The sequence below is a fragment of the Babylonia areolata genome, chromosome 25 (genome assembly GCF_041734735.1).
Source record: "Babylonia areolata isolate BAREFJ2019XMU chromosome 25, ASM4173473v1, whole genome shotgun sequence".
NCBI classification, from domain to species: domain Eukaryota; kingdom Metazoa; phylum Mollusca; class Gastropoda; order Neogastropoda; family Buccinidae; genus Babylonia; species Babylonia areolata.
In genome coordinates, this window is record NC_134900.1 from 20,984,258 (window position 1) to 21,001,967 (window position 17,710).

Below are 17,710 nucleotides of genomic sequence, written 5' to 3' on the forward strand. Positions count from 1 at the left end.
ACAACAGTCATGCTGCCAACTACCATGGTCAGTGTGACACCATGACGCCGTCCTGAAAGACAGAAGCCAGCTGCAGTACAAGACTACATCACCAACATGGCTGGAGTGGATATGAGTGACCAGCTACTGCAAGTGCAAGGTCTGTGAAGACCTGTTCAAGCGCCACAACACACCAAGACACCAAACCGCCAACTGGTGTCCAAAATGTGGAGTTCCACTGTGTGTGAAGCTGTGCCAAGGACTCAACATCACCTGCCATGAGCTTTTTCACTCCAGACAAGACTATTGTCAGTGATAATACATCAGGTTTTTGTGTACAGTGAACTCCTTTTTTTATGTAGAGAAAATATTTTTGTGTGTGTGCGCGAATTTCAACTTTCTCCACCATCTGTTCATACTTCATTGCATGTACTAGGTCTTCAGTTCCTAAAATAGTGTTAGGATGTGATGTGGAACATTTGTAAGCTGTTCAAGGACACTTGGTATACCTTTCTGATGGGTGCAAAAATGCTACAAAATACACAAAAAAGGATACCATAATCAACAAGATGGTGAGTAAAAAAATTTAATTTCTTGCACAAATATGGAACAACATTCACTAAATACACATAGTAAATTTCAATTGTCTGGGTGTTTATTTGTTTTTTTGAGAATTTTTTTCCCATCCTATACAAACCCTGGGTTTTTTGGGATTCGCAAGGGCAAAAACTCTTGGCATGGAGTGAGTTAAGAGATATACTTTTTGGTTTACAGAATCAACTGTTAGACAATGACGCTATGAAAACAGTCAATGCAATAATCTTAATAGGAAAAATGAGTATCAGTATTGCAAAAAAAAATTAAATCCACATCCCCAATATATTCAACATTTGAGCAACACATGGAGTATCGAAAACCTTGAATATTGAAAGATAATCCCTGAGAAAAAAGACTGATGTACATGTACTTATTTCCCCTTTCGGTTAATTAACTTATGTCCTGTACCATATCTATGCAGGGTTCGAATTTAGCGGGTGCCTGGGTGTAAATGCTACCAAAAATTGGTTCGGGCATGCAAATTTTCTGTCGAGAGTGTCCAGTTGGCACTCAGAAATTGATAGAGATGAAAGAAAATTAATTATAAGACACACCAAGAAAGCAAGCTCGAACGCGGTCGATCGAAATGTAAAGTTACGTCTGCTGCAGCTCGCTTCATGGAGCAGCATCTTCGTGCGTGCGCGATCAGATGTTGACGTTCATGGCACGTCAGCAACGAACGATGCAATGTTAAAAGAAAGGTTCCCAAAACAGAGATGAAGCTCAGGATGACAAAAAGAATAAACAGCATGAGTACGAATCAAAGCGCCAGCGCATGTACAATGAAGCCTGGCAGAAAGACTTTCCTTGGCACACAGTTGAAACGAAGGAAGAGGGCACCCAAGTGCTCATGTGTGTACTGTGTTGGAAGCAGACCGAACAGAGAGGAGATGGGATTGGAAAAGCAAAAAATGAAATTGTTGATGGATCAAAAGTGATAAAAAAGGTTCACACTCATGAGGCACTCCCAATCTCAAATGCACAAGTTGTCTGTGGAAAGACAAGAAGCCAGAAAAAAAGGTCGTGTCAGAGACAGCAGCAGGGAGAGCTCTGCTCTCTCTTGAGCAAGATGTGGCAGAAAGAGAAAAGAAACTATCAACAGGCCCATGGGGTTCAGGCGTGTGGACATTTTGAATGCAGTTTTCCAAACATCAACACAAATGCAAATTATAGCTCAATCAAAGATTTCATTTAATTTTATCATGCTGCCACCCAAAACCACAATTGGGCACTCAAATGTTTTGTCCAGAGTGCCCGACTGGCACTCAAAAAGAAAAAAAGTTAAATTTGTACCCTGCTATGCTATGGTGGTGTGTGTCCATCGAGATCGATGATGACCATCGTTGTCATCCAGCTGGGGGATGGGGGGAGGGTGGTGGTTGTGGGGGGGGGGGATGCTCATGAATCTATCTGTGAATGCACAGATGGCTGAATAGTCCAATCTGCGCATGAAATGTTCGCTGACAGTTGGGGCAGACAAAGACAGGCATATCATTGTCAGGGAGCTTGTTTGCCCATGACTTTCTGGCCTGCCTCTTCCAAACAGCTGCAGTAGTCCTGTTGGCCTCGCATAACTTGGCGCCTTTGTGCACAGCAGTGCGCCATTTGTCACGGTCCACTGCAGATTCCTCCCTGGAGTCAGGGTTGATATCAAACACTTTCAAAGAGACTTTCAGAGTATCTCTGAAGCGCTTCTTCTGACCTCCGTGTGATCTCTTCCCTTGTTGCAGCTCGCCATAGAAGAGCCTTTTGGGCAGCCGATGGTCTGGCATGCGCGCCACGTGTCCAGCCCAGTGAAGATGGGACTGCATCAGGATGGTGAAGATGCTGGGAAGGGTGGCTTTTGCAAGCACCTCCGTGTCTGGGGTCCTGTCTTGCCACTTGATGTTCAGTAGCTTCCTGAGGCATGTTGTGTGGAAGTGGTTCAGCTTCTTGGCGTGTCGTTGGTACACTGTCAAGTTTCGCAGGCGTACAGCAGACCTTTAGCTTGGTCTCAAGACCATTGCCTCTTCTGTTCCAGACATTTGCATAGAATCTACCAAAGGCTGCGCTTGCTCTTGCAATCCTGACGTTCACTTCATCATCGATGGTCGCATTTCGTGACAGTGTGCTGCCAAGGTATGTGAACCGCTCCACCGCACTGAGTCTCTGACCGTTGACTGTGATGTTGGGCTCAAAGTGGGGTTTCCCTGGGGCTGGCTGATGGAGAACTTCAGTTTTCCTTGTGCTGATGGTAAGGCCAAAGTTCCTGCTGGCAGTGGCAAACTTGTCGACGCTGAGTTGCATGTCAGCTTCAGATCCAGCGCTGAGGGCACAATCATCAGCAAACAAAAAGTCTCTGATGATGTCTGTCATGACCTTCGTTTTTGCTTGAAGACTTCTGAGGTTAAACAGCTTGCCATCTGTTTGGTACTTTAGGCCGATTCCAACATCGCCATCTCTGAAGGCATCAGTAAGCATTGCAGAGAACATGAGGCTGAACAGTGTTGGAGCCAGGACGCAGCCTTGCTTGACACCATTTGTGACAGCAAAAGGAGCAGATGTTTCGCCATTGTCCTGGACTCGAGCCTGCACGCCTTCATGGAATTGGCTGACCAAGGAAATAAATTTCCGAGGGCATCTGTACTTGGCCATGATCTTCCACAGTCCCTCTCTACTCACAGTGTCGAATGCCTTAGTGAGGTCGACATAGGTGGAGAACAGATCAGCATTTTGTTCCTGACATTTCTCTTGCAGCTGCCTTGCAGCAAACACCATGTCGGTGGTTCCGCGCTCTTTGTGGAATCCACATTGGCTCTCAGGCAAATGACCTTGGTCAAGGTGTGCTGTGAGGCGGTTTAGTAGGATCCTGGCAAGTATCTTGCCTGCGATGGAGAGCAAGGAAATGCCCTAATGGTTATCACAGGCTTGCCAGTTCTCCTTTCGCTTGTACAAGTGAATGATAGATGCATCTTTGAAATCCTGGGGGATCGTCTCTTCTTTCCACATGAGTGAGTACAGCTGATGGAGCTTCTCAGTCAGCACAGTGCCTCCATCCTTGTAGACCTCTGCTGGTATAGAGTCTGAGCCAAGTGCTTTGCCACTGGATAGCAGACGGATTGCTTTCTGGGTCTCAAGAAGCGTTGGCGGATCGTCCAGTGCTTCGCTGATGGGGACTTGTGGGAGACGGTCTGTGGCTTCATCATTTATGGAGGAAGGGCAATTTAAGACACTGTTGAAGTGCTCAGTCCAGCGTTCGAGAATTTTCTCCTTCTCAGTGATCAAGGTATTCCCATCTGCACTGAGGAGGGGGGATGATCCTGAGGATGTGGGGCCGTAGACTTCTTTTAAGGCATCATAGAACCTCTTCATATCGTGCCTGTCAGCATATCCCTGGATCTCATCAGCTTTGTCACTCAGCCACTTATCCTGCATCTGACGTAACTTTTGCTGAACAGTCCTGCGGATGGCATTGTACGCATCCTTTTTTGATGTGGACTTTGGGTTGCTCAGGTAGGCTTGATGCAGACGGCGTTTCTCATCCAGAAGCTGCTTGATTTCATCACAGTTTTCATCAAACCAGTCTTTGTGCTTTCTGGTCATGGGTCCCAGGGTCTCTGAAGCTGTACTATAGATCAGCTCACGCAGGGTCCTCCAGTCAGATTCCACATTCTGGTTGTCCAGAGAGGCGGATTCCAGATGATCTTCCAGCAGCTCCACAAAGGTCTGTTTGATGGTGATGTTTTTCAGCTTAGCGATGTTGAGCCGTTTTGGAGCCTTCTGGCTATATATGTGTAATGGATGCAGTTGTATGTATGTGAATAGAAAGAAACACACTAATACACCAGGTCATTAAAAAAAATCCAGACATAACATCACAATTATTATATATCAAATAAGAATGATCAAATGTCCATACTTACATGTCACACAGTAAACTGTAAAACTGGGGGACCTGCAGGCAACTGAGGTGGGGAAAAAAGGATGGATAGAAAGACAGTAAAAAATATATAAAAAATTTTTAGTATCTTTTAAAAAAATCACTAAGAAAAAAGTGAGAAGAGGTGGGAATGCATGCATGCTGGGAGGCAGGAACACCTACTGATCTCCCAACAGAACTGCCGGCTGAGGGAGGGGAAAATGTAAGCTCCCCCTGCCTGGGTAGGCTGACCCAGATGTGCTATGTGCTGATGATATAGGTCACTCTGACCGACACTAACTCAGTCCCTCCAGCTGATGCTGTGTGCATCCCCAGTAGAGCACCAGATGTACAGGGTAAGGGGTGCTGGGCTGAGTCTGGGGAGGATAGGACCTAGGGTCATCCATGGCCCTTCCGGCAGCTCAGAGTGCACCAGGTACCCCTGTATGGGTAGAATGGGGGGGATCTTTCCGTGAGTGCCAAACATCCTATTAACCCATCCCAAAGACTCACTGGCACATGGACCCTTAGGATGGGAAAAAAGAAAAAAAAAACTTGACCAGGCTGGCAGGAAGTCCAGTAACCAGTCCAACCAGGATGTCAGACTGCCGGCAGACCGGCAGGCCAACAGCCCAAGACCTCCTGACATGCACGGGACTCCCCCAGCAGGGTTGACTCGCTGGATAAAAGGGTCGCCTGACACACAGGTTAGAGTCATGCAACCAGTATCGCACAGGAGTGCTGCTCACCCCCCCCCCCCCTCCCCGCCCCACTCCCGAGCCATAGTTCCCCCCACACACACTTCTCTGCTCCCCTACTGATGAAGGTATGGGAGGGGACTCGGCATGGGAGGGAAGAAGAGAAAGAGCAGTGCCACCACTGAGAACCTCTCCATGAACAGAGGACAGAGGGTTGAACCAAATCCCCTTGTGAGGGCATGTCCAGACAAATGTGGGTTTTTTTCCACATCTGCACTAGGGACAGCAGAGGCACATCCCTCAACAAAACCACCCTCCACTTGGGTAAACTTAGGGTCAGGCCCAACCACAACTCCCCTACAGTCCCCTTCCTGACTGTATTAAGCTATCCCACCTCAATGTGTCTGCAAAGACGCATTGGCCCGATCATAAATGGGAGACCCCGTGTGAGTCCTGGGAATTAAGATGGTCTCGAGAGAGAGTATTATCCCAACCTCAAGGGTCTGGCAATCGCAAGAATGGTTTGTTGTGATGCTCAGAGATCAGGACAAGTCATTCCCCAGCACTGTGACGAGGCTGTAAGGATGGGAAAGGAACAAAGAGGTGCAAATCAGACGTGAAGAACTGATGCAAACTATGTGAATTATATGAATTCTGAGACGAAAACATCCCAGAAGGCCGCAACAAACAACAAACATGGAAGAAAATAACATTTCTAATGCATAATAGGTTGGAAAAGACAGAGCAAGACGATAATAATACTTATCTCAGAAATGGTAGCCATTGTGAATAAGTAATTAGCCCCAGCTGGATGGTGGACTATTAGGAAGACAGCTTATCACTGAGCTGCCGCAAAATTTTGGCCAAGAGGGGTAAACAGATAGGCCTGGTTTGCACCAGTTTGACATGGTACAGTATATGACACCAAAAATAGAGTTCAGACTTCCTGACAGCAGCTTCAGCTTGATCACACTCCAGTTCAGCCTAGCAATCATTTCAGCATTTACTTTGTGTTGAATTTTTTTTATTAATGTTTTCAGAATTTCCTGATTGGATAATCACCATATCTTCTTTCCTCCTACTTGTTTATACACTGCAGCCCCGATCTTCAGTGATTCACCCATTTCTCTGTGTGTCTGTAAGACCATTTTTACTCTGTAATCTAAATAACCATACACTGATAGAGTTCACTATGGGTGTTCACTTTCAACTGAATGCTGATATAAAATGCTTGATGTGCACCCACCTTTCTCACAATTTCCACATCAATGTAGACAAAACAGTGATTCAGCCATTAGCAATAAACCATAAGCTAGCACACACAAGTAGACCACAGACAGCACAGATCATTGGGCTAAACATCCTAATTCCAATACATTCAGCCATCCTCCCCTGACTGGACATGATATCACACTGTAGAGAAAGCAGGAAGAAGAGAACAGTAGCCTTGCTCACACTGTTTGCCATTGTAGGTGACAGTGTCCCTGTAGGCAGGGAACTCATGCAACACCAGCTGAAGCAGCCTTTGGGCACTCTTGTCACATTCTTTCACACAGTTCACAAAAGTCCCTTCATACTTCTGCAACAAACACCAGTAGAAAATCAAGTAATCATCTGTTTCTACAGTCAAACAGCAAATATGAAAATGAACAGCACTGCAAAGGAAAAGCTCTTGGAAACTACCAACAACCTGGGAGAAAATGACAAACGAATGCAAAACAATACTCTTCTTTACAAGAAGAAATATATGCATGTGAGTCAAGTTTCTTTCCTTTGTTTTAAAATGTTCAGTTTGGTAAAAATTAAAATATCATTACTACATAGAAGCAAACAATCTTTTAACATCTTAACAAGAAAACAAAAACACACACACAAAAAAACAAAACAAAAAAAAACCCAACACCACACCATGTTACCATGTCACAATACAACAAGAGAGGCAAGGCCTTCAAGACTCACTTGTGATACACACTAAAAAAATAAATAAATAAATAAAAAAAGATAAATTAAAAACATTAATCAAATCTTTCTTTCTTTTTTTTCTCTTTTTTTTTTTAAATAGTTAAAATCTGTTCTGTGTTTGATATCAAAAAGCTTTAGGTAAAAATTAAAAATAAAAATTTAAAAAAGCCATGAAAGCAGATTAGAATCAAGCATGTTTTCGGCGTTAGGAAACAGTCTTACTCACAGTGCTAACCTGGATCTACAAAGGACGTTAAAGAATTAATATTTACTTTTTTTTTTCTTTTTTAGGTTATACTACAGTTACAGTATTTGATTTTGAGGTGATAACACCATTTAAATCATGTCATTTTGGTATATCTCAGGCATTTAAGAAATTCTTTACATTCCTCAGTAAAGGAGGCATTGCCATCGCCTCAAGCACACTGCTTGCAGAGATTGTTTTCAACAGGCTCAGTTACCGGCAGAAACTACAACATGGTCCATTCAATTTCTCTTTTTAGTACAATATGGTTAATTCAGTATCCACATTGCAGTAAACACACTGATGATGTTGTTTGTATCACTGTATGTATTCTATCCAGAATTTGTATATTTTTCTCTTCAACTGCAAACATGAAAAAATGAGGTCATGCCAGCTTCAAACCCAAGCATTTTCAGGATTCAGAACCTCAACAAAATAAGCCGTTCATGATCTGAAAATGCAGTTTTAATCCAGAAGACTTACAACCTACTTTTGGTATGACTGTGAAGATTTTTTCCTACTATTTTCAATCCAAATTTGCTAATGGCAGACAAAGTAGTTCCAGAGAAAATGACAATGTTAAAATTACCATGGACATACAGACACACACAACCAAATACTGAGTTATTACATAGACTCACTTTCTTGACACAAGTGAGTAAAAAATGAACAGCAAACTACGCTCTACCCTCAGTAACTCAGAGAATTGAGATAGTACTAGGGATAATTGTAGCAACAAGAGCTGCAGACGCAGTCTTTAAGGCTGAAGGAGGTGCTGCAGCAATAGTAGCAGGGTAAAAATGGAATTTCATATACATGGCAATGAAACATCATTGACACCATATCGGCTGTGTCAGTCATGAAACCCTAATTCATGAATCCATACATAATGGTATAGCCGTGTTCCACCTCTTTATGCTGTTTTTGATAAGTTGCTCAACCAATAAAAAAAGTTATTGCAAATCAACAGCGATCTTTCTTTTTCTTGTTGGTTGTTCTTGTTGATAAAATATCGGAAACAATTAAAACATGAGGCAAAACCTTCATGGCTCACATGTGATTCCTGCTGGACAACAAACACAAAATTGATAACACCAACAGTGGAGGGTGGTGTGAAGAGTAAGATAGGGAAAGAGGTTACCAATACATGCTCATAATGATCCAAATCATATTTTTGCTCACCATCAGAACCAAAAGTTGTTTGCTGGAAACAAAGCAGTTCTGTCTAAAGCAGCCAACATCTAACAGCATTTCACTGTGGCAGAATGGTTAAGATGCTGCCAATACATTGTTCATGAGCCTCTGAGTTTGAATTCTTTCTCCCAAGTCTGACTGGAAAATCGAATTGAGTGTGTAGTCATTTGGATGAAATGATAAACCGAGGTCCCATGTGCAACACACACTTCGCACACTGAAAAAGAACCCATGTCAACAAAAGTGTTGTCCTCTGGAAAAATTCTGTAAAAGAAATCCATTCTGACAGGTACACAAATACATATGCATCCACTTAAGGCCTAACAAAGTGTTGCGTTACATTGCTGTCAGGCATCTGCCTAGAAGACGTGATGTAGCGTTTTTTTAATTGTCTGAATGCAGTGATGCCTCCATGAGAAACTGAAACTGAAACTTCATTATTTTAGGCCCATAACATAGATCTATAAAAGCTTAAAAGTTTCCCTATTCTTATCATGACTTTTTGCCTTTGGTTAATAGAAAAAAATCGCCGAATGCATTTTTGGGCTAATATACAAGATAATCACTCTGAAAAAATCCAGTTCTTCTGGATGCATTCTCCAACATCTAACAAGGCAGACTGAAGGCCCAACGTCACTTATCTGTCCAATCAAGGTTGTTGTTTTTGTTGTTTTTAAAGAAAAAAAAAGGCTTCTCGTTGGAATCTGTGAAAAACGCAGCATGGACTGACCATCACCAACACCCTCTTCCATCAAGCGGACAAGCACAAGAACACATGGATGCACCCGGCAGAGGGACAGAGGTGATGTCTCCATTACACGCTGCATGAGATGAGCAGTCTGTTGGTTGGACCATTGCCTGGTACGCAGCTAGACTTGCACACAGGCAGAAACCCCCTAGGAAGCTGAACATCCACCACCTCCCTATCACCAAGGACGTGCTGCAGCAGAAAATCCAAGCAGCTCTCCGAGAAATTCCTGCATCGACTGATGTAGAAGAGGTATGGAGCACCTTTAAAGATGCTGTGTACACAGCAGCAGCTGACAGACTCTGCTTTGTACAGAGGAGCCACAAAGACTGGTTTGACAAGAATGACTCTGGAATCTCCAAACTCCTGAATACACTGAATAAACGGCATCAGGATCACATTTCCGATAAAGACTGCCAGAGGAAGAAGAACCAGTACTTGCAAACCAAGCAGCTCGTACAGAAGAGGCTGCATGACATGAAGAACACCTGGTGGGAGAGAAAGTCTGAAGAGCTTCAGTCCGCTGCTGATGCTCATGACACGAAGACCTTCCATGATTGTCTCTGAGCTGTGTATGGGCCGAGAGTTACAGGATCAACCCCTGTCCGAGCCCTGGACCAGACCACCCTCCTAACAGACAAGAAAGACATCCTTGCCCGCTGGGCAGAGCACTTCAACACCCTTCTCAACAGGGTATCTGACAAGGTAATTGCAGCCCTCCCACAGATACCAGTCAATGACTCGACAGCTGCCCCTCCCACCAAGGCCGAGACCCGGAAGGCCCTGAAGCTGACAACGTCAGGAAAAGTACCAGGAGCGGATGGAATCCAGGCCGACATCTACAAGTATGGAGGCGAGGTGCTGACAGACTAGCTGACCGACCTGTTCCAGTCTATCTGGGAGAGAGGGGAGGTCCCGCAGGATTTCAAGGATGCTTCAATTGTCCACATTTACAAACGGAAAGGAGACAAAACATCCTGCAATAACCAGAGACACACATACACTTGCTCACTCACTCGCAGGCTTGCTCATACACAAAGCTAACACACACAGATGTGCTTGCACATGTCAAAATTTGTTTCTTTTTCATTTAATTTCCATCGTCCAGATCAAAGCCCACTCCTGTGGCCCACACCCACACAAAATAAAAAGACCAACAGAATCTCATCTCCACCCTTACAAATACAATGTCAAAATCCTCTCACCTGCATCAATGCTTTCCCTGCCTCATGCATGACCTCAATCCTCTCATCAATCATTGGAATGTCGTGGTCAGAATCGGAGCGAAACACCTTCATGAAGTCATCACGGCTGATGGTGGCATAGTAACTGGCATCTAAGATGGGGATTCCCTCCTGTGCACAACACACCTGTCATTCCTTCCTATGCACACCAATATCAATATTGACGTTATTTTTAGCCCTGAACTGGCTCTTTGTAATCAGCTGGGCTATAAGCAACAATAATGATAATAATAATTCATAACATCTATTGCATATTGGTGGTTAAAAAATATGATGCCACACCATATAAATTGGCTGTTGCTGCAACAGAAATAAAAGTCTTGTGTTCAATCCATTAACTTATATTCACAGACACAAGGGTTGTTAGCCCATGATTTCTGACAATCCCATGATTTTTCTCACTTTTTCTCTTATTTGCAATAATTTATGTGAGAAAGTGAGGAAAGTCCCCCTTATTTTTTATCAAAAACATTTCCTTTGTCATCGGGGTTGGTTTCTTGTCTTTTACCAACACAAATCTTGGAGAAAAATGAGAAAGAGAATAGGAAAAGAGAAAGAGGGGGACAACAACAATCATGATAATGATGGTGACAATAGTAACGACAGTGAAGGTGATGGCACAGTACTGGTTTAAAAAAAATTGTGCGTTTATGAGTATGTGAGTGAGCAAGTCAGTGAGTGAGTGGGTGAGTGAGTGAGAGAGAGAGAGAGAGAGAGAGAGAGAGAGAGAGAGTGTGTGTGTGTGTGTGTGTGTGTGTGTGTGTGTGTGTGTGTGTGTGTGTGTGTTTCCTTTTGTCTGCTTGCTTGGCTGGTTGATTTGTTCTTCTTTCACTGTTTTAAAAATATTTTCATGTTCTTAGTGTCTCCTATGAAACTGTGAATCTATTTTCAGTGTAACCTTGCATGCGAAAGGATGCTAACACAAACAGATGAACATATGAACAAGCATGAAATGAAGAACATCCTAAATAAATGGGATGGAAAAGGTTGAATCACAAAAACATAAAAAACTATTTGTTCCCGTTTTCATGCTCCCTATATGTGGATAAACATTGTGAAACACCTTTTTCTGTCACATTTAAGTAGAATGTTGAATCATTTTGATGTTATTCCCAACATCCCTCAGGAAAGATTCGGTTCAGTCTTGGTATATTATATTTCTGTTTGAGTTATACAAGTTGTCTTAATTTCATTGTTTGCTATTAATTCCGATGTTGAATATGAGGTCGATGCATTGCAGTGATCCATCTTAAGTGAAAAACAATAAATAGAAGTCAGTTTCAGCGTCATTACTGTTGTTGTCTTCGGTAACACCACTGTCATTATCATGATCATCATTGTAATCATCCCTGTCTTTCTCTTTTCTTTTTCGCTCTCATTTTTCTCTAAGATCTGCATTGAGAAAAGACAAGAAACCAACTCCTATGATAAAGAAAATATTTTGGATAAAAACAAGGGGGACATCCCACACTTTCTCACGATTTCTTGCAATTGAGAGAAAACTTGGGAGGGGAACAACCACACTTACTTGCAATCCCATGATTTCTCTCAAAGTGAGAGAAATCGTGGGATTGCCAGAAATCGTGATATAACCCCAGTATCTGTGAAAGTAAGTTTTATGTATTGTATTTTCTATTCAATTCAGTATCCACTTTAAAATATTGATATGTATTTAACATATTGATGATGTTGTTAGTGTCACTGTTATGTATTCTATCCAGAATTAGTATTTCTTTTCATTTAAATGCTAACAAGAAAAAATAGGTCATACCATCTTCAAACCCAAACATTTTCTGGATCCGGATCTTCAAAGAAATAAACCGTTCATGATCCGGAAATACAGATTACCGTATCTAGAAAACTTACAACCTATTATTGGTATGACTGTGAAAATTTTTTTCCCACTATTTTCAATCCAAATTTGGTATTGGCAGACAAAGTATTTCCAGAGAAAATGACATGTTAAGGTTTACCACACACACACACACACACACACACACACACACACAGACAACCGAACACCCAGTTATTACATAGACTCACATTGTTTACTCAAGCGAGAAGGTGAGGAGGGTCCTGGCTGCATACACAATGGGAGAGACTGCTACCTACTTCATTTGCAGCCATCAGCTGGGAACCGCACAGCGAGAAATACAACTGCAGGACCTGGAGGAAACTAACACCCCAGAGAAGGTGAACGGTATTCTGCTGGGGGTGTTTGGTGATGGGTGGTGTGTCACCACATTGCTGTCCATTCTTTTCAGCAGTGAGCAGCAGCTGGAGGAGTCCATCTTGGCTTATTCTCATGCTCTGCACAGCATGGAGAGAACCATCCAGAAGACCACAGGGGCCCTCACCGCTGATATGCTGGGGGACCACTTCATCGATGGCCTCAGGAACCCCCTGCTGAAAAGGGAGCTGAGCCAGGTAGTGAGGCAGAAGCCAAAGACCCATCTTCATCCAGTTGAGGGATGAAGCCCTGAGGCTGCAGAGAGAGCTGGAAGAGGACTGGCAACAGCAACAGGCCAGGGAAAAGAAGGCAGAGCAGGGAGACAAACTGTTGTTGGAAGAAAGTATCAGGTCAATGCAGGGGTTAGTTTCAGGGTTAGTCAGTCAGGAAGATGAGGTTACAATAGAAAAAAAGGGCTTTGGGCAAAAGGAAAAAGAAAAAAGTCAGAAAAGGAAGTCAGTAGTTAGGAATGGGATTTCCCCACACAAGGCAGGTAGGGGTTCCGAAGGAAAGACACCAAGAATCCCACAATGAGAAGCAAAGAGACTTTCCCAATGGCCTCAGGAGGCAGGATTGGAGGCCAAAAGAAGGAATGCTGGCTAAGATGTTAAATCGGCGCGATGAAGGTGAATGGGTGCTGCTGCCCATACTACCTGATCTAGGAAATCCTGGCACATGTGCCACAAGGGAGAGCACAAGTGATGGAGACTGCCAGGATGCAGTCAACTCTCCCGGACAGTCACACATACCAGTGTTCACTGGTTTGTGTGAGCCTAGCACCAGGTCTCATAAGAAACCTGCAGTGCACAGGTCTTGTGCCAATGATGCTACAGCTAGAATGCCAGCTCAGACTGACATGGCTAGATATGGGTGACTGTCAGGGTCAACCTGTAGAGCTAGGGACAGGGTTAGTGCCAGCTATCTGGCAGTGGCTAAGGTGGAAGCTGTGGCCTGTTGAGGGAATGATCTGGATGAGGAATAGTATATGTCATGTTATGTTGTCTTGTTGTTTTTTTCTCCCTCATTTCAGGGTTTGTGGTTGCTGATGTGTGTCAGCTGGAACTCTTATGTTGGTTTTCAGGTCATATTGTTGATGTGGTTGAGTTGGAGTTTGTATACTGCTTTACAAGTTTATGTTTTGTGTATCTTTCAGATGTAATCCCCCCCCCCCCCCCCCCCCCGCTTCCCCCCTCCTTCTTGCCTCCCTCCCCACTCCTCTCCCACAGCCCCACAGCTGGTGTTTTTGAGGTTGCACCAACACCAAACCCCTTTTCTCCATCCATCCCTTTCAACCTCCCTCTCCCAAGTCTTGATCGATTGCCGCAGTCCAGTGGTTTGACGTAACCACTTTGCCGGTGTGGCTTGGCAAGTGTGATAAGCAGTGTGAGCACATGCTCATATGCTAAAAGTGTCTTTGATCTGGTGTTCATTACCTTTGCTTGTTCCCCCCCTCCCCCTTGCGCTGCCTTATTTCCCCTTTCCCTGCCTTCCTTCCCTCAGGATTCACGCCTTGTCGTCTTTTGAAGCAGATGTCGGTATGCTGGAAAATCTATGCTAAGTTATCTTTGATCAGGCTAACTATCATATACAGAGTTGCATCTCCCTCTTCCCTGCCCCTTACCTTCCCTTCCGCTCTCCTTGTGATGTAATGTGTTCGACTTGTCGTCACAGGTTGAATTTAACAAATGAGAATTGGGAAGTAAATGTGTCAATCATTCACTCAGTGTCACAATACAAGCTGAGATTGGTCAAATTGTTTCAACCAATTGGAGAGTGTTGTAGTTTGCAATTAGTGTACACAGTATGTAGTGAGGAAGGAATAAAACAAGTGTGCACAGCTAATTTTTAGCTGTCATCTGAAAGAAATGATCTGACACTGGTTGACTGACTGGAAAAGTGCAAGGGAATCCTTGATGGGGTTGTGTGCTGCTGGGTAGGAAATGTGTGCAGCTTAATAGGAACTGTTTAGGTAACTGTGTGCTGCTCAGTGTGTGCTGCTTAATGTGGGGTGAACTGCATATCTTAAGGTTGTGTGTTGCTTGGAAATGCTTAGTACTTACCAGGAAATTTGTGTTGTTTAGATCTGTTTCAGTTAGAGCTGTTATGTGCTGTTTAGTTCTGCTTATTCTAAAGTTACAGTAAAGTATTAAAAAAATTTTTTTTTTTAATTAAAAAAAAACCCACTCCCATGTGGCCCTGCTATTGGTATAAGGAGAGCGTGGCTGAGTGTGTGCAATCATCATCCACTCTCTCAGTCTCTGTTCCTCTTTCCTGAGAACCTACCCCTCTATTCCTCTACCCTCTTCTTTACTACCCTCCATTTTTTCTCCTTTTTGACTCACTTGTGTAAACAAAGTGAGTCTATGTTTTAACCTGGTGTTCGGTTGTCTGTGTGTGTGTGTCTGTGTATCTGTGTGTCCGTGGTAAACTTTAACATCGCCATTTTCTCTGCAAATACTTTGTCAGTTGATACCAAATTTGGCATAAAAATAGGAAAAATTCAGTTCTTTCCAGTCATCTTGTTCAAAACAATATTGTACCTCTGGGATGGGCACAAAAAATTTTAAAAAGAAGCCAAATTATATGCAAACTGAATTTACTGTGGGTTTTTGTTGTTGTTGTTGTTGTTTTTGTTTTTGTTTTTGTTTTTATTCTCTAAACTTGGCACTTTGATCTGATATTCTGACTCAACAACAAGAGCAGTCATTTTTATCATTTTTTGTTCAAACAGGAACTTCTTTTGCTAAGCATGGAAGTTATATTTATTTTGCATGTCTTTGGTGCAGATAGTAAAAAAGGGAAATTAATCTGTAATTAATGCTAGGGGGGTTAATTTGCTTTAAACTGATCTTTCTGATCTCAAACATTACATTTTGGAATTATACTCAATGCATAAAAAGCTTGTGTGTTTTACTCTCAGTGTATAGGGCTTTCACTATGTTCATTCGCCCAAGTGGTCTTTTTCGGAAAATACTAAAATCAATACTACATAAGTGGACTTTATAGATCTACTGGCTGAGCCCTGAAGGTCATGGGCAAAAATCAATTGCATACACATATTTATACATATTCAAAGCGCGTGCTTGCAAACTCGAAGGGCGACATTTTGTTTCAAGAAGTTGACCTGCCTGTTCAATCTAATATTCAATCAACAATACATGATAACATGTGATGGGAAGTTGGGGAAGGCAACCGTTAAATATTTATTCAGAGAAAGATTGTGAACGCCTCATCACTTACTGGATTATGCCCCAAACTGCCATAAAAATATCAACAAAATCAGTCAGAATTCACAGTTAAAAATAATAAACCATGAGAGTTAATACCCTTAATGAAACGTGAAAATTTCCAGTCTTTACTTTTTTTCAAAATTAAGTCCTTTTCACTTCATACGACGTTTAGAAGTACTCGTACTTGGCTCTACATGTTATTAGTTTAACAAAATACTCAATTTTCATATCAACTTTAAAACTATAAAATTTGATGGTAAAATGGGGCGTCATTTACCCCAAGACTGATGTCAGTCATGCTTGTAGCAGACGATGCTTGTTACACACTGTGTTCGACAACACATGAAGGCGGTAGAGAAGAGAAAGAAGAACAATAACAACGGCAGAGACAGCAACCACTGATGAAGCCAGTCAACCATCCACCCTCAAAACTGACCAGTCAGACAACTCCCCACTGGCTCAGTTTCTGCATCAGCGGCAGGCTACCCCGGGCCTGCACTACGAAAACGACACCAGGCTAGACAATACAGTGTGACACGCCTTTGAAACACAGCCATCCTGAACAACAGATCCTGTCAACTTGATATCATCTTTATAATCAAGATCAGAACATGTGTGGGTTGAATTAATATTATTCATATCATACAATTTAATACAGATCTGAATACTATGACATGTCTTGTGAATTTGAACTTTGATATTGAATTTCTTCAAACTCCTCACAAACACACACACACACACAAACGTGACAGAGAGAGAGAGAGAGATCAAGAAAAAATCTTTATACATGAGGGGAATGTATTTACTGAATTAGATGTGTATGAGAAAGAGGCAGTGAGAGATTACAAGATAAAATATTTTATTCATGAGGATGACAGATATAAATGAAAGTTTGTTGTGTTCATATATATATATATATACGAGGGTCATTCAATAAATAAGGTGAATTTTTCGGTATAAGGACTTCTAATACAGATAGAAGCTTACTTCTTTTTTTTTCAACGTAGTCTCCCAGCACTGTCACACACTTTTCCCATCTGTGCACAAGCTTCCGTATTCCCTCAGCGTAAAAATCTTTGGACTGATGTCTCAGCCAGTCGCTCACAACACTTTTGACTTCATCGTCACTTTCAAACTTTGTGCCTCCCGTGAACGCTTTCAAGGGACCAAACAGGTGAAAGTCTGAAGGGGCAAGGTCTGGGCTGTAAGGGGGATGAGGGAGCAGTTCCCAGCCCAGCTCGTTGATGGTCTGCACCATTCGGGCTGCTGTGTGAGGCCTTGCATTGTCATGATGCAAGATGACTCCTTCTGACTGATGACCCCTGCGTTTGTTCTTTATGTCTTTCTTGACCTGCCTCAGCAGTTCACAGTAGTTGGCATTGTTCACAGTGCTTCCTTTCTCAAGGAATGAAATGGTGATTGGGCCTTGCATATCCAAAAAAACGGTGAGCATCACCTTCCTCGTGGACCGCTGGGACTTGAACTTCTTCACTGGAGAGCCTATGTGCTTCCACTCCATGGACTGCCGTTTGGACTCAGGCTCATAGTGCCAAACCCATGTCTCGTCACATGTGACCACCTTCTTCAGAAACTCATCACCATCCTTCTCATAGCGGCAGAGACACTGCTGGGACAACTCGACCCTCCTCTGTTTGTGCTCTGGAGTAAGCATCTTTGGCACCCACC

The 17,710-nt window shown here is 42.9% G+C and overlaps 1 protein-coding gene across 1 annotated transcript in view; it reads right to left on the reverse strand.

Annotated features, from left to right (window-relative positions):
* The window catches only part of LOC143300030 (queuosine 5'-phosphate N-glycosylase/hydrolase-like), a 94,347-nt gene that overhangs the window by 48,725 nt on the left and 27,912 nt on the right, over window positions 1-17,710 (reverse strand). The window contains exons 5-6 of the mRNA XM_076613585.1: window positions 10,526-10,675; window positions 6,628-6,751 (exon numbers count right to left, since the gene is read on the reverse strand). Coding sequence (XP_076469700.1) covers window positions 6,628-6,751; window positions 10,526-10,675 — 274 coding nt within the window. The remainder of the gene's footprint in view (window positions 1-6,627; window positions 6,752-10,525; window positions 10,676-17,710) is intronic.